The sequence below is a fragment of the Schistocerca piceifrons genome, chromosome X (assembly GCF_021461385.2).
Source record: "Schistocerca piceifrons isolate TAMUIC-IGC-003096 chromosome X, iqSchPice1.1, whole genome shotgun sequence".
Taxonomy (NCBI): domain Eukaryota; kingdom Metazoa; phylum Arthropoda; class Insecta; order Orthoptera; family Acrididae; genus Schistocerca; species Schistocerca piceifrons.
In genome coordinates, this window is record NC_060149.1 from 705,864,560 (window position 1) to 705,883,420 (window position 18,861).

Below are 18,861 nucleotides of genomic sequence, written 5' to 3' on the forward strand. Positions count from 1 at the left end.
ACTTTTAGTTGATATTATAAATCAATCTTTCAAGCAGGGCTACTTTCCAGACTATTTAAAATATGCGAAATTACTACCTCTCTTCAAAAAAGGTGATGCAGGAATAATTGAAAATTATAGGCCAATTTCTCTACTATCATGCTTTGCAAAAATATTAGAAACTATTATGAAAGATAGGCTAATCAATTATTTAAATAAATACAACTTACTGTCTGTTGACCAGTTTGGATTTCGATCAGGGAAAAGCACAGAATCAGCAACAGCACACCTCACAAAACACATTCTAGAAGCATTAGATAAAGGGAACTACACAACAGGTATATTTCTTGATCTAACTAAAGCGTTTGATACAGTAGGCCACAACATATTGTTAAATAAGTTAGATGAACTTGGAATTAGGGGACTTGTGAAAAAGTGGTTCCAGTCATATCTAAAAAATAGAAGACAGATAACTGAAATCTCACATATTTCAAGTTGCTCAAACTATATTGTAAAGTATACTTCAGACCCAAATTATGTAAATATAGGTGTCCCACAGGGTAGTGTCCTTGGCCCAGTACTATTCCTCATTTACATAAACGACTTCCCACAGAGTATCAAGCATGGACAAACAATATTGTTTGCAGATGACTCAAATGTTCTAATCAGTGACAAATCACCAGATGCACTAAAAGAAAAAGCCGAACAAACACTAAACAGTGTACGTGAGTGGGCATCCAATAATAAACTAACACTAAATCTTAAAAAAACAAATGCTGTTAACTTCTATGTCTGCAAAAAACCACACTTTAACAACTTTAAGTTAAACAATGAAACTATAGAATGTGTAGACTACACAAAATTTCTTGGTATGCATGTTGACAGTCAGTTAAAGTGGGAAGAACACATTAAAATACTTAGTAACAGAATCGCTACAGCATGCTATGCTCTGAGAATTCTGACTGCAGTTTGTGATACTACATGTGTCAGATCTGTATATTTTTCTTATATCCACTCTGTTATTACCTATGGAATAATATTTTGGGGAGTCAACAGTAAAAATATTCAAATAGTTTTCAAATTACAAAAAAGAGCAATTCGTATAATAACCAAGAGTGGCAGTAGGGCTCACTGCCTTGAACATTTCCAAAAGCTGGAAATCCTAACTGTCCCCTGTGAATACATTTTTCAAAGTGTTATGTATGTAAAAAAAAATATTGACTGCTATATGAAAAATTCATTAGTACACAGCTATGAAACTAGAAACCAATTCAATCTGCATCTAGAGAGGAAAAATAAAGTTAAAACTCAGCAGAGCTTGTTGTACAATGCTGTTAAATTGTATAATAAATTACCCCAAAAAATAAGAGATATTGACACAATCGGACAGTTCAAAACAAAACTAAAATTTTTTTTATTAAATAAAAGTTATTACGCAGTAACGGACTATCTGAATTAAAACATGTAGTGTAATTAAAGTAGCCTGCATTGTAATACATGAGGAAATAATTATGATATGTAATCAAAAATTGTACAGTACTATAAGAAAATTACAAATTACACAAGGATATAAAACTAATTTAAGATACCTCAAAAATGTGTGTAAATACTAATTTTATGTGTATAATTGTAGGTATATTGTATTGTATATGATTTTGCTGACGAAATCCACACAATGTAAATTGTTACATGGATTAATAAAGAAATCAATCAATCAATCAAAGAAATGTATAACATATGATTTGGAAAACATACTTACTTGAAGAATTGGAGTCAGGAAGTAGCCTTAGTGCCAATATGGCATAACGTAACATGTTGATAAATCCCAAATCTGGACTAACCATAGGAATGTGAGCAGTTGGTGGCTGCATCATTTCACTGCTTTCCTCAAACAGTCCCCCAACAAGTTTTTCAGATTCAGCCTGTGTATTGAAAAATTTATTTTTTTGTTTAATTTCTTTCACAAATACAACAAAACTATGTGAAAACTATGATAGTGATTCCTTCGTATGAGCAACATCTACCAAACTTATTTTATAAGGATGACATAGTGAAATAGTCACCAAACTCTAACTGAATGCTAAAAATATCTAATGTTTCATTGTGCTCTTTGATTTATCACATAGTGATAGTTCTTGAGAACTAGATCAAATTAAGATCATAGTGGTAGTCTTATGACAGAATGATGATTAAAAATAAGTCAGTTATAGTTAAATATCAGTTATGGTCGTGCCTAGCAAATTTTAGACAATTCTGTAGTAATGTGGGGAGGTAGTAATTAACGTGAATTATTCCTGAAATAGATAGTTATGAAAAAAATTTCATGATGATCAAACAAAGAAACTGCAGTAGTTCATCACAGTGGTATTAAACATTCCAATTTTAGATGGTACGGTGCAAGATTCAGGTAAAGAACTGCTACTTTCAAATGACGTTCAAAGTCCAGAAATAAAAAATTGGTATCTACAACAATCTGTTTGAAAGTGAATTGGCATGGAAAATACATATGGGTATAGAATTATACTGCTGGAGAAAAGAATACAATTATACTGCTGGAGAAAAGAAGTATTTATGTTGCAGTTCTGTTGTCCAGACTAAAATTACCTATGGATGAGAAAGGTGATGGCATCTGAGGCAGTATATCAAGGTAGAATGGTTTCATGGTAGTTTCTATGAGTGACAAGGTGAGAAACATCTCTGTTACTACAACTTGGTACTTTACGTGGCACATTCACCTTTATGAAGACTGTCTCGGTCGGTACATTATGGCCAGGGCACTTGGCTGGTACATACTTTCCAATTCAATAAACTTTACCAACAGCTATATAGTTTAGGATATTTTATTTTATTTTGAACACAACCAGTTTCGGCAATTCATTTTGCCATCGTCAGGCCCCTGCATAATAAAGGAGTGTACATGTAGTAATATAAGGATGTACAAATCAAGTTTACAAGTGACAGGTAATCATAATATGGTTTAAACTTAAAAAAGATGGAAGTATTACTGTTAAATCAAATCTATGTGTACATCCAGCACAATAGAATAAAACATGTATATATTTGTTAGTAGCATCCAGGCCGCCATGTGCTGTTGCCATTTTTTGGGGTGCACTCAGCCTCGTGATGCCAATTGAGGAGCTACTCAACCGAATAGTAGCAGCTTTGGTCAAGAATACCATCATTATGACTGGGTAGGCCACTTGTGGCTTGAAGACGGAGTGCTATATTAAACCAAACCTCTTTGTATATCCAGCACAACAGACTAAAACATGTGTACATATTTGGTAGTCATAAAACTATTTAACATCACAGATTTACTAGGAAACATGTAAATTCATTAAAAAGAACAGCACTAGACATCATACAATCAATAGCTCCATAGAAACAAAGCTGGTCTTTTTTTTAAATAATAAACCCTAAAATATTCTTTTAGATGAGGAACCGCCTTGCGCATATGAGTACCAATTTTCATTTAAAGTAAAATGTCACACAGTAAGCTATGAATTACAATTAGGACACTTAGGACAATGAAGCATTTAATACTTCCTTATAATGCCAGTTACTTTTTAGACCCAAACTGACACATTCCCCAATTCACTTGTGGATATTCAGTAAGTCTTGACTATACCTAAAGAGTATGATTAGGACCCGGTTAGTTTATCAGTGTTGTCCTTACTTCTCCATACAGTTCAGGGAGTATGTTATGATGTTCTTACTAGAGATGAGTTTTGGTATTCATGGAGATAGCTTTATGGGCTTCAACTTCGATAATATAATGGTCTTCGCACACTCATTTACCTTTTATTTATCTGTACCCAGGTTACCTATCGCGACACAACTTGCTATGTCTTAGTATATAGATGGTCATCTATAGATAGGTCATGTTAGGTATTGCCTTATACTCCCAGTGAAATTGTATGAAGTTGTCCGCTGTGAACTTATAGGATTCACCTTCCTTACGTAGGATTTGACTTTCTTGTTTATTTGTTTCGCTGTGGGAATGCCGACCTGTTAAGTGATATTAAGAAAACCAATCATACCTTTTATTCCGATTTACTGTACAATCTAGGCCACAAAATTCTTGTGCATATTCTTAGTGTTTGCTATGCATACTATTTTCTCGTAATATGTTGACTGCCATTTTGTGTCAAATTATTTTTGATGCTGTGACTGCTATTTGTCTCACCATCCATGATATTGCCTAGGCTGTAAATATGAATACTATTGTAACTCATAGCTTACTGTGTGACATTTTACATTAAATGAAGATTGGTACTCATATACGCTAGGCGGATCCTCATCCAAAAGAATATTATAGGATTTATTATTTTTAAAAAAATAAATAAAAATAAAAGAAATAAAAAAATGACGAGCTTTGTTTCTATGGAGCTCTTGATTGTACGCTGTCTAGTGCTGATCTTTTTAATGAGTTTACATGCTTCCTAGTAAATCTGTGATGTTTTATGACTAACAAATATGTATACTTGTTTTAGTCTATTGTGTTGGATATACATAGAGGTTTGGTTTATTGCTTCTAACAAACATATACACATGTTTTAGTCTATTGTGCTGGATGTACACATAGATTTGATTTAATGCTAATACTTCCATCATTTTTAAGTTTAAGCGGTATTATGATTACCTGTCACTTGTAAACTTGATTTGTACATCCTTATATTACTACATATATACTCCTTTATTATGCCGGGGCCTGAAGATGGCAAAATGAAGTGCCAAAACTGGTTGCGTTTAAAATAAAATAAAATATCCTAAAGTAAACGGCTGTTGGTAAAGTTTATTGACTTGAAAAATTTATGAAGATATTCCAGTGCAGTTGGTACCAATATTGTTGTTTATACTGTTCAACAACTATGTGTAGCAATGGAAATAAAGATGATTCATACTGATGCAGATATTGCAGCGAGGATGATGTACAAGTTGTACGACTGCCACACTCCACACCTGCACGTGTTAGTATTTATTAATTTTCATGTTGGGCCTGTGTAGCAACAAGTTTCTAGACAATATTTTTTAAATAAAACCTTGCCAAAAATCTAATTCAGCTGACCTTCCCCCAAAATTTTAGACAGTTATCTTTTATATCTTTTCTCTTATGCCTGCAACCACATCATTTACAAAGTAACCTACCAATGAAGAACAGTACGAGCATTTAGAGACTTACTTAGAAGCTAATTCTCCCCATATATGTACCAAAAATTTGCCAGGATAAACAAATAAATAAAACTAAATAAAATGTTATTATTGGCTTTGATGAAATTGTACACCACTTCCACACTTCACACCTTTTGCCACCATCCCTCTGCATTTCCTGTCGCTGTATCCAATAAAATTAGAAAACAGTGTGACCAACACTTCAAAACAAAATCAAACTTTTCATTACTAAAAATATCCAGGACTATGTTGATGTGATAACCACTGAACACAAGACGGAGGTCTACCCATACACAGACACTTTGATTTTGTTAACAAAAATTCATTATCACTGATGAATGTGTTCTATAGCATGAAAATCGGTTTGCTCTTGCAACAACTCTGTCACTTGGCTCACACCCCAAGACATTACTGGTTTACAATACTGCAAACATTTATTTTCATTATAAAACACATCTTCCTCCAGCATGTACAATATATGACCAATTCTACCCAAATCATCATCCCTTAACTAACTTGTCGTCCCCTCCTAATACGAGGGTATTTCAGAAAGTAAAGATACACCATATGCCAGAGGAACAGAAGAGTTTTGGCGAGCAAGTTGGCAACACTGGTGTTAACCTTGAACCGTTAGCTTTCTCCTCGCAGTCGTTCGGCAGTTGAACATTGATTCTGGTTGGAGTAGGTCGTGTTTAAAATGGCTCTGCCGATTCAGAATCCCGCCAAATGCAAAGTGCACTCAGTCATACGTTTTCTTTATGGAAAAGGTCAGCGACCAGCAGATATTCACAAGGAAATTGTTTCTGTTTATGGGAACATTATGAATCGACAAAATGTAACAAAATGGTGTCGTCATTTCTCTGAAGGTAGGACCGATGTTCATGACGAACAAAGAACAGGTCAGCCATCTGTGATCTCTGATGCCCTTCTTCGGAGAACAGAGGAAGCAATTCGTGTGAATAGACATCTCACATTGAACGAATTGCATCAGATCATACCAGACGTGTCGATGACAACTCTTTATGACATTGTGATTGTCAAGTTAGGGTACAGGAAATTGTGTGCATGCTGGGTTCCAAAACTGTTAACGGAAGAACACTAAAAGAAAAGGATGGGCTTTGCACTCGACTTCCTCTCACGCTATGCTGAAGCAGGTGATTAGTTCCTTGATCACATTGTGGCAGGTGACGAGACGTGGGTTCAAAACATCGATTTCAGTGAAGAAAATCATGGCTTCTGTTTTTTGGGACAGACAAGGCATTCTTCTGTTGGAATTTATGGCTCCTGGAATGACAATTAATGCTGTTGCATATTGCCAGATTTTGAAACGCCTTTGAAGGGCAATTCAAAACAAACACAGAGGAATGCTGACAAGTGGAGTCCACTTGTTTCATGACAACATTCGGCCTCACACAGCACTCGTAACCAAAGCACTACTCAAACAATTCAAATGGGATGTATTGGATCATCCGCCATACAGACCAGACCTTGCGCCCACCGACTTCCATGTCTTCCATTACCTGAAGTCAAATCTTGGTGGAAAATCATTCCACGATGATGAAGAGATCAAAGATGAAGTTGAAATGTGGTTCCGACAACAGGCAGCAACCTTCTATGGCTGTGGGATACAAAAGCCTGTGCACCGACTTAACAAATGTTTGGATAACGGGGGTGATTATGTCGAAAAATAACAAATAATCCAGTTAATAAGATGTAACTGACGTTTTCTAAATAAATGTTCTATTTAAGGACTGTGGGTCATTGTATCTTTACTTTTCGAAATGCCCTCATACTTTTACTTTCCACAATCATTTTCTTGTTAGCGTGCTTCAATACATTCACCCACATTTGGGCTTGTGGATTTTCTGTCTCTCCATTCTCTTATCTCCAAACCTATTACATCCTAGATCCTATTTCTTCTCAGTTTTATTTCTTTCTCAGTCACATCCACAGCTTTCCAGACTAAGCATTAACCACTCGGAACATAGATTAGGGTTCAGTGGAAGGCTATAGTCATGTATGGCAATATTTATGCCATAACAGGTATGATGTGAAATCACATAAGAGGTATGCACCCATTTTTAAGTAATTTGATGGTTGTATCAGTGCTGTAATGGACACTATAAAAAATACATCCAAGTCACAGAGTGTGTGGTGACTACTTCCTCTAATAACGTGTTTCGGTTTATACAGCATCAGATCACTTAAGATTAAGGAGAACACACCATTCAAAGGAATGGGGCCATATATTTTACTCATAAAACACAAAATTTTCATACTGTCTTATACGTAAGACACATGACTCCAAACCTGTGTGTGACATGTTCTCCTTAACCTTGATTAATCTGATGATTTATAAATCAAAACACATCTCTACAGAACCTTTGACTTACATGTATTTTTTATAGCATCCATTATAGCACTGATACGATCTTCAAAATATTTATGCCAATAAAGATTAAGCATTAACTTACTTGGCTAAGGATTTGGAAGGGATTCGGCCATTGCATTGAAGGTACACTCTGAGTGTTTCTCTAGAATTATTTAAGGACATTGGAGAAATTTTAAACTGGGTTTGCTTGATATGGATTTGAATTCCAGTCCTTAAATATGAAACCAGTGTCATCTCTTCATTTCTGTCTGTAGAAATTCATGCTTTGAGAAGTTTGCAATTTTATGTTTACTTCTGAGTGCTCCTCGTGGTCAGCCCACAGTCATGCGTACAACTCAATTGCATATTGTATATCATTATTAAAAATGAAACAATAAATACTGCACATCATTATAAATGAACCTACAAAGTAAAAGTAAAAATAATTGCCATTTGGTACTGATAGCTGGTGAAAAGACACATGGAGTGTGTTGTGGAAAAGAAATTATATTAGTTTGAAGTGTATGCATAAAGAAGATAGCACAAAAGTTCATTATTATGTTAGATGTAAGGAAACGGCACTGCCAACATATGAATCACACAGTTTCTTATTCTACAGAGAAAATTGGTATGAGTAAAGACAACCATTCACCATACAGAAACTGCAGGGGTAGTGCATCGGCATATAAAAAAGGGTGCTACTTTCAGTAGCTCGACTATGAAACTTGCTCTGTTGAACATGTCAATCACCCAAGAAAGGTAGTGAACCCAAGTTCAATAGCTGAGCTACAGTGGTCAACGACCTCCTCCGATGCACCTTTACACTCATCCTCCCCATACAATGAGCTGTTGCCTTCTCCTACAACAATTCTAAAACTTCTCACGAAAATATAAGCACAAGGTAAAGTTGTTTCAATTACTGATTCTAGTAACTACATTACATACTCTAATTGTTTCCACTCTTTCATATGCAATACCCGCTACTTCGGCCACAATGTTTTCTAGCTCCAGAAGCTGCTGTTGAACAGTTTTAAGAAATATTTCTAAATTTTCTTCAGTAATTTCCCAGCCTTGAACCAGCACCTGGAACAATTTTCAAAAATTTTTACTTGACTGTGCATGCACATCAACCATTATTCAACTATATATTTAAAATTAAGAATTTTTTCAGCTTGTCATATTTTCATATGAGTGACTAGTTTTGTACGGACCAGCTGCAATATTCTTTGTTGTCAGAACTTTCCCAAGATTACCATAAAGTGTGGGGCAGCACTTACATTAAAAGATGTAAATCAACACTATCAATAAAGTCACTCTACTTCATACAAGAAAAAAAGATAAATGTGGTATGACACAAATTAACTAAAAAATTCAATGCTACATGCTCAAGTTGTAGTGTGCAGTATGGGTAAAAGATAGTTACATGTATTATACCTCTTGTAATCTATAATTAAATGAAAATACATCTTTGAGCAATCATCTTATTGCATATGAGAGGAGCAGGTTTCAAGTGCACTTTCATTAAGATAATGGTATTTTATAATACAAATTACAAAACAGAAAAAGGAGAATATGATGGCATGGAGTTGACTATTAGCCGAACAGGTTGATCACTGATGTGATTTCACAACACATCAGCAACTGCTGCCCATTAAGGACTTTCAGCTGTGATGGCCTGATATCCACAAATGACTGCTTCATTTAATTTCTCTGATTTTGGTGACTGGGCAAGTGGCTGGAACCTGCATATAATAGCAGGGAATGGTTGTAGTAGTTTTGAAAGTGATGTAAACAGTGACGGCTTCACCCTGCAGGTCAGCTGTAGTTATCTGGCAAGCATAGGACTACCTTTTCATTCGATTTCTTCTTGTGGAATAGTCGCTGAACACTATTCTTCTTTCTTTATGCTAGGACACAACATATCCAGGGTGTACATAATGAAAATATACTGGTGTACTGTCCTACATTCTCCATGTGTGTATTTTTCTGTATGCTGATCAAACTGGTGAAGGAGTTGGCTGTATTTGTGTCATCAAGAACTTTCACTGATGGTTGTAGCACAAGTCTGGTGGTTTCTAACACCACTCTTCCATTACGGCCTGTTTTGAAGAGATCAGTATCGATGATCAGCAAATCTCTTTTGAATTAATAATGACACTTCACTGGGAGACTGGGTTTGAGATTCATCGCCGTTACTTTTGGCTGTACGAATTCAACACCAACAGATGTCAAAAAATCTTTTATCTCTGGCTATTTGTCATATTATCAATGCAAGATCTTGATGGTCTTCGAACATGACTGTCATCAGGACAATATTTAGAAATATGTTGAAAATCCTTCCTTGTACACTTTTCAAGTGCACTGCCTCAATTTGCTGTCACCATCTAATGAAGACCCAGTTGTGGTGACATCTTTTACACTGAAGAGTCAAAGAAAACTGGTACACCTGCCTAATATTGTGTAGGGCCCCCATGAGCATGCAGAAGTGCCGCAACATAATGTGGCATGGGCTCTACCAATGTCTGAAGTAGTGCTGGAGGGTACTGACACCATGAATCCTGCAGGGTTCAGGACTGTCCATAAATCCGTAAGAGTATGAGGGGGTGGAGATCTCTTCTGAACACCATGTTACAAGATGCTCAATAATGTTCATGTCTGGGGAATTTGGTGGCCAGCGGAAGTGTTTAAACTCGGAAGCGTGTTCCTGGAGCCACTCTGTAGCAATTCTGGACATGTGGGATGTTGCATTGTCCTTGCTGAAATTGCCAACATCTGTCGGAATGCACAATGGATATGAATGGATGCAGGTGATCAGACAAGAAGCTTACATATGTGTCACCTGTCAAGAGTCGTATCTAGATGCCAGGGGTCCCATATCACTCCAACTGCACATGCCCCACACCATTACAGTGCCTCCACCTGCTTGAACAGTCGCTGTTGACATGCAGGCTCCGTGGATTCATGAGTTTGTCTCCATACCCGTACACGTCAGTGCACTCAATACAATTTGAAAAGAGACTTGTCCGACCAGGCAACACATTTCCAGTCATAAAGAGCCCAATGTTGGAGTCGACTGTCACAGGTGAGGCATAAAGCTTTGTGTCATGCAGTCATCAGTCGGCCTTCAGCTCTGAAAGCTCATATTGATGATGTTTCGTTGAATGGTTCACACACTGACACTCGATGGCCCAGCATTGAAATCTGCAGAAATTTACGGCAGGGTTGCACTTCTGTCACACTGAATGATTCTCTTCAGTTGTCGTTAGTTCTGTTCTTGCAGGATCGTTTTCCAGCAGTGATGTTGGAGATTTTATGTTTTATTGGATTCTTAATGCTCACAGTACACTTTTGAAATGGTCGTATGGGAAAGTTCTTCATCGCTACCTCGGAGATGTTGTGTCCCATCACTTGTGTGTCGACTATAACACCATGTTCAAACTCACCTAAATCTTGATAACCTGCCATTATAGCAGCAGTAACTGATCCAACAACTGCACCAGACACTTGTTGTCTCATATAGGCGTTGCCGACCGCAGCACCGTATTCTGCCTGTTTATATATCTCTGTATTTGATTACACATGCTTATAGCAGTTTCTTTGGCACTTCGGTGTGTATACGCTAATTGTCTCCTAATTTCCATCTGAAATTTTTTCCGGCTCTTGAGCATTTCCACATTGTTGATGAATCACTCTTGGGTGGTAGCATTCAAGTAAAAGTAGACACTGGCAAGGTAGGTCATGTCATCCCACCTGTTGCACTTAGTGACACAGTCAAAACCCTTTAGCTATTTAGTCAGATCCTGGCCAGCATCATCTGAAAACATTACTGCTAGCTGATGTGCATCTGACTCAACAATTATTTGGTATGTGTGGTCCTGCCCACGAAGGCAGCGGCATTTGCACTGCTTTGTCAGAGCTAAGGTGGTATCGACATATAACTTAGCCAGTGTAGCCACTAAACTTTGTAACATAGAATCCATAATACAGTATCACTTGAAAGGAAATAGCCATCAACCACAACGAACATTTCACACTGACAGCACATTTATTGAGTACACATGAAGCATACACAGATCTGTACTTCCTGCCTCAGCAGCAAGTCCTCCTGTTTATACATATAAAGAATGTTCTACCATATTACAGTATCCCAAAAATACTCCCTTTGTCAAAATAGTTCCAGGACAGTTTTTTTTTTATTTCTGAGTTTGAAATACTAAAGAGTAAGAAATGTTTGTGTGTTACCTGGTGGGTTTGTGTCCTTAAAATGACCTTGGTCATGTTTCCATGCAAACTCACTAGGTTGCTGGGTTGTGCTTAGCAACACACTGTTTGGGTTCTTGGCGCAATAGTTACAGTGACACAATTGATGGCAATTGTGAGCAAAGAGTGAACATTAAGTTCCGCATTTAGCTCATGAAGATCGGGAAAACCTCTAATGAAACGTGGACCATGATTGAGCAAGCATATGCGGGCAAGGCGCTTTAATGAAATAGTGTTTTCGAGTGGCACAAAAGGATTTGTGAAGGCAGAGATTCAGTGCAAGATGATCCCACAGCTGGGCACCCATCTATAGTACAGACGTTGAGCGTGTAAGGCAGTTATTGCAAGAAGACCGTCACGTAACTGTGCGTGCAATATTGGAAGAAGTTAATTTGAATTGTGATGGTTGCCATAAGATTTTAAACAAATATTTATGGAAATGGAAACTTAATGCAAAACTCATCCCTCACACACTAACAGATGAACAGAAAGAGGAAAGACAAAGAATTTCTATGGAACTACTGGATAGAGCTGGATGTGATCCCACATTTCTGTCAAAGATTATGGCTGGGGATGAAAGTCTGTGCTACCAGTATGATCTTCACACAAAGTTTCAAAGCGCAGAATGGTGGATTCATGGAGTGCGGGATAGTGGATTCATGGATCACCAGACTCAAAATAGTCAAATGACAACCTTTGAGAATAAAGACAATGCTGATTGCACTCTTCAGTTGTAAAGGATTAGTTCACGATATGTATGTTCCTCCAGGTCAAACAGTGAACCAAATTCTTTACATCAAAATCTTGAAACGTTTCAAAACGCAATTTGGCATCGCTGCCCTGACTTCTAGTATTCCCAGGAATTCTCAGGACTGGTTCTTACTGCACGACAATGCAAGACCCCATAGTGCTTTATCTGTTATCGAGTACCTGGCCAGAATTTCTGTCACTGTCATCCCACATCTGCCATACTCAACCAACCTCTCGCATTGTGATTCTTTTTGTTTCCACAAGTGAAAAGGTGACTGAAACAAAACATTTCATCGAGATATCACAGGCATCTATCACACTGTGACAAATGAGCTTACAAGCACTGCTGTGAAAATTTTCCTGCTTGCTTCCAAGATCTCCAGAAACACTGGCAGCTGTGTAGAGATAGTCAAGGGGACTACTTCGATGAAGAGCTAGGTTCATTACCTCGTAAGTGCAATGTTCTATTTTATTAAAAACCTGTCCTTGAACTTTTCTGACAAAGGGAGTATAAGTAAGTCCCAGAATCTTCTAGAAAGCACAAATCTTAAAATGATAAATAACTGCAGGAATCAACCATTGTCACCAACCGGCGACTATAGCTGCTACACCACGTAGGATGACATTTTGCATGCAGCAATATTTTAAATGTAAAGCAAAAGTACAAAAATATAAAACTGTCAAGTTACAGCATAAAAATATAAAGATGTTTTACTCTTTATTTTATACCTTTACATTAGTTGCCTTGGTTAGGCATGCTTTTGGAAATACTACCTACAGAGAACATCAGTGTGCTCAAAATTAATTGAATAAGTCACAAAAGACAGAATAATTAGTTACAGGCATAAATACAACCTTCTAGCAGAGCACAGTTTGGTTTACAATGTGGAAGAAGTACAATATTGTTCACTGCAGAGTTCACGAAAATGGTACTTGAGGATCTAGGCAAAGATGACTGTTTCACAGGCATAGTCTTAGACTTGGCCATGGCTTTTGACACTACTGGCCATAAAATATCACTAAACAAACTAGAAGCACTAGGAGTATGATGAATAGCAAATGAGTGGTTCCAGTCTTCCATGGAAAAGTATGGTGAAAAAAAAAAAAAAACACCGAGAGTTCACATATCTGCTTTTAACGAAACAAGTGTCAAACAAGAAACATATATACACAGGTGTGCATCAAGATAGTATACTGAATCAAATTCTGCTCTTAATACACACAGCAATGACTTTCCAGGCAGTATAAGACACAGAGAAAAAGTTATCTTTGCTGATGACAGTGACGTCACTACCATCAAAGAGGTTTACAATTGGACAGTAGGTAATAAATTAACATTGAATATAAACAAAACATACAACATGCACTTCATCACCAAGAGGGAAAACAACTCTGTTCCATTAAGCACAGATTACATGAAATTAAATGTCATATGGCATTTTTAGCTGGAAAATTCTACCGGGAGGGTTCAACCACTAAATTCCAAAGGGTGTCCTTCCTCTACATACATTGGTCCCTTTATTTGGAGTTATGAGAGAGCTGTGTTGTACATGTATTTGCAGAGTGTAGGTGAGTGGAGTAGATGTGTGTATAGTGCAGTATTATGTTAGTGTTGTATGATGATGAGAGAAAGGAGAGAGTGAAACCCAGTGCTGACTCATAGCCTGACCTCTCAAATAGCATTATGGGAGCTGACAAGATTAACATCCCCATCCAATGGATGGATCACAATCAACAGTGTCATGTGTCCTCAATTCATGAGACACTGTGAAAAGGTTTGGTGGAATTTAATCCAGGGCATTGGCACAAAAACTGGTGATTTACGAATTTTACATCACCAGCTCTCTTTTTGCCAGCCAAATACTGGCAATGAAAATTTCATCCACCAGCAGGCTTCAAACCAACTTACCTCCGAGTCCCGTGCCGCTGCACGGCATACATTAACAATCTCAGTCATAGAAGCAAGTTAAGCACAGACAATAAAGCTTCAAGTTGTGTGAAAAACGCAAAGTTCTGATTGTCACTTGAAATGAACACACAAAGATATTGGTAAAAAGAATGTCATCAGCATGCTACACTCTTAGGGTTCTACCATCGATTTGTAACAGCCAAGGTCTTGTGATGACATATTATTCCTACATACACGCAATTCTTAGCTATGGGGGTTCTTTTCTGTGGATTAAAGACACAAAATATGGGTAAAGTTTTTAAACTTGAGGAAAAGGCCATAACAATGAAGACCTTCTTTCTTAATGATATAGTTACCCCAGGACATTATTCTATTTGACATCATTGAATGAAAAATATGCAAAAATGTCAACTTACTGATCTGTCTCTCCTCAAGATTTGCAGTGATTCTAAGTGTAAATGTGGCTGAACTAAGTTGTTTTAGGAGTTAAAAAAAAATCTTCTTTGCATTTAAATTCTCATTGATATGGACAACTAAAAATTTAGAAGTTTGCACTCTATTTATTATTTCTTCACCAATTGTTACACTTATCATTGGGGTAGTACCCTTAGATGTGTAGAATTGGATGTCACGTCTTTTTAAAATTGAGAGTGAGATCATTCACAGAAAATCAGTTAATGATAGTTTTAAGAACTTTGTTTACCGTTTCTTCTGTTTCTATATGTATGCTTGGATCGATTACAATCTGCTTGTTGTGATTAGACATAAGAACGTTTACATATATGAGAAACAATAGTGGACCTAATCTTGAGCCTTGTGGAACCCCATAAATCATTTTTCCCTGGATAGAAGAATCATCCCTCCTTACATCTGGTTGAATTACTAAGTGCAACTTTCTGCATTCCTTTAGTTAGAAATTACATTATCAATTGGTTGGCCATGCCATCAATCCCATAAAACTCGGTTTATCTCAGAGATTATTGCAATCACACAGTCAAATTCCTTAGCTAGATCACAGAAAAAAACCAATCAATGCTATTTTGTTATTTAATACCTGTAAAATTTGGTGAGTGAATGTGTAAATGATATTCTGAAATCCAAACTATGATTTACAGAGCATATTACAGTTGCTCAATTGGGATAATATTCTTGAATATGAGGTCAATAGTGAAACAGGTCAATAGTTACTGACATCTCACCTATAACTTTTCTTACAGATGGTTTTAACAATGGCATATTTCAATCTCTCTGGAAAAATACCTTAAGTTAGTGATGTATTACATATTTCATATAAGACAGGGCTTATTATATGGAACTAATCTTTAGTATGCTGCTGTAAACACCTTCAAACCCAGATGAACTTTTATTTTTGAGAGAATACATAATTTTCTTTGTTTCAGAAGGCAAAGTTGGTAATTTTATAAGAGTTACTTTTTCAACATACTGCTATGATTTTTCTCTTGTATCAGTTGTTTGTCCCTATATTTTTGATTTATTTAATAAATGATTATTAAATACATTTGCTACCTGTGATTCATAATTTACAGTGCTTCCATTTAATGCAGTAGTGATGTTATCCTCTTTTTTGAATGAGTGTCCTGTCTCTTGTTTCGCGCCATTCCGTATAGCCTTAAGTTCTGTTGTCAGAATTACTGATTTCTGATTTAATGCGCATGTTCTTTGGTTTTTTAATAACTTTTCTTAGTAATTTTGAGTAATTTTTTTAGTGTGCAACTACTGCAGGATCTCTCATTGCTCTTGCCAATAGATACATACAGGTAAGTCGTTCACTAACAGTGGTACAATTGTGGAACAAGAGCAAATTTGGGCTCACATTTAGCAAGAAAATAATAAACAAAGAAACCTCAAAACAGCATTTCCTATCAGGGAATAAAATTGTATGATAAACTGTCCAAGGAGATGAAAAAGATTACTAACATATATCCATTTAAAAAGACAGCTAAAATATATTTCATAAGTAATGTATGCCACAAAATTAAAAGTTGCTTAGAGGATTCGAAGTGCTAGTTAATAATGAAAGGGGGAAATTCCAATACCCTGTCACATTACAATACATGACAACAACATAGTGCTGTTACCAGAAAACCTTGTGCCAAGATCTATAGTGCATGACAGTAATGTCTTACCATTCTCCTGAGTCCAACACCTTATTCTTCATGGGGAGGATGCCAACTCATTTTTCAGGCAGACTGAACAGACGTGGAGACGTGCATTAGCCATAGAAGCAGCATGTTTATGGGGCTGGAATCAGTTTTCAAAGGGACTGAAGGGAATGCAAGGCATGTTCATGGTCTCGGAGTCACCAGCGAGTGTCCATAGTTTGTGCAGAGATACAATTAAAAACTATGTTTTATAAGTTATCTTGTGGAATCAAAAGAATATTGTACAATAGGGGTAAACCAAATGTGGCAGTGCAGTTGTTGAGACACAGATCTCATATTCAGGAGGACGGAGTTTGTCATCCTGATTTACCACCCTATCATCCTGAGCCCATAAGGACCACTGGATGCGGATATGGAGGGACACATGGTCAGCACACCACTTTTACCGCCCCTGTTAGTTTTTGTGACCAGAGCAGCTACTTCTCAATCAAGTAGGTCCTCAAGTGGCCTTACAAGGGCTGAGAGCACCATGCTTGCCAACAGTGCTCAGCCAACACAGACTGTGACCCATCCTAGTGCTAGCCTAGCCCAACACCGCTTAACTTCAGTGATCTGAAGGGAACCAGTGTTACCACTGGTGCAAGGGCATTGGTCATCCTGACTTAGATTTTCCTACATCATTTCACGCAAATGCCAAGACAGACTCTCTACCTAGGCAATGGCCGACCACAAGTACTGTCCTAAAAACATATTTATGCATTCTATGTGTGTGTACCTTTGCGATATTTACTTTTTATTGTATCCTATATCATTGTAAAATGATTCTTGGATGAATTAATGAAAGAATAAATAAATAAACAAAAAGTATTACACTGTGCAGAGAGAAAATTGTTTTTGTAATGATGATAAAGTTAAAAATATAATAATAATAACAATAATAATAATCCAGAATGACTTTTCACTCTGCAGAGGAATGTGAGCTGGTATGATAGGCAAAGCTCCCAGGTTTGAGTCCAGTTCAAATAATTCATACATAATATAAAAATATATGTATGTATTTATGTTCCACATCTCCTCCGAAACCATTCTACCAACTTGAACCAAACTTGGTCACATATCACTTCCTGAAAAGAAGTGCTGTGGGGGTAAGAATCACCTACCTATCAAAGGGGTGGGGGTGAAAAAGAAGTATAGCCCATGATCCACAAATACTCAGACTTTATTTGTCCAGTATTTGCGAATGAGAGCACTTAGTAACTTGCAACAAACATTACACAATTTCAAACCTTTACAAAACTTTTTCTCACCAACTGTGAAGGTAGGAACCAGCAATCTGCTATTGGGGGTGGGGGTGATAACATGGACAGAGAAAGGAGTAGGAGATGATGGACAGACAAAGAGGGAGATGGGGAAATGGACACAGATAAGGGGAAGGAGGAGATGGACAGAGAGAGGGGAATGGGGGAAATTGTCAGAGAAATGGAAGAGGAGGAGAGGGAGGGGGGAGGGGAAGGAAGAGATCGACCTACAGGGGATGAGAAGGAGATGGGGGAGGCAGAGCTGGACATAGGGTAAAGGAGCAAATGGACAGAAGGGGGAGGAGCAGATGGACAAAGGAAAGAGGAAGAGAGAGACAGAGACAGGGGGAAGAAGAGATGGATTGAGACAGGGAGAGAAAGAGATGGACAAGGAAATGTAAGAGGATTAGATGGACTGAGAGAGGGGGGAGAAGAAATGGACTGAGAGAGAGGGGAGAGGAAATGGACAGAGAGAAGGACATGAATAGAGGGGGGAGGGGGGGGAGGGGGAGGGGGAGGGGGAGGGGGAGAGGAGGAGAAAGAGGGAGGGGGAGGAGGAGAAAGAGGGAGGGGAAGGAAAGAGAAAGGGGAGGGGGAAGGGGAAAAAGAGGGTGGGGGAGGAAAGAGAAAGGGGAGGGGGAGGAGGAGGAGAAAGAGGGAGGGGGAGGAAAGAGAAAGGGTGAAGGAGGAGATGAACTAACAGAAGATTGGAATAAATACATACCCATGCAATGCTGGGTACTCCGGTAGTCATTACAATAATGTTAGTCTTATTAAAAGTGGTTCAATAGATGATGTACACTGGAGAAATTAATATATTTAATGACATATCTTGGAATGGCCACCCTCAGAACTTTTAGAGTATTTCTGGTTTTTTTTTCTAATGTCTCTCTACATCTCACAGCAGCATTTCTCCAGTATTTCTGTGATGCCCTCACACAGATTAAGCAAATCAATTGTCAAGCCCTTCACTGTGTCATGTGGTAATGCAATTTGATA

General features: G+C 37.5%; 1 protein-coding gene across 1 annotated transcript in view; it reads right to left on the reverse strand.

Moving 5' to 3' along the window:
• The window catches only part of LOC124722628 (KICSTOR complex protein SZT2-like), a 727,281-nt gene that overhangs the window by 656,811 nt on the left and 51,609 nt on the right, over positions 1–18,861 (reverse strand). Inside the window, exons 6-7 of the mRNA XM_047247762.1 lie at positions 8,468–8,605; positions 1,739–1,901 (exon numbers count right to left, since the gene is read on the reverse strand). Of these exons, the coding sequence (XP_047103718.1) occupies positions 1,739–1,901; positions 8,468–8,605 (301 nt within the window). The remainder of the gene's footprint in view (positions 1–1,738; positions 1,902–8,467; positions 8,606–18,861) is intronic.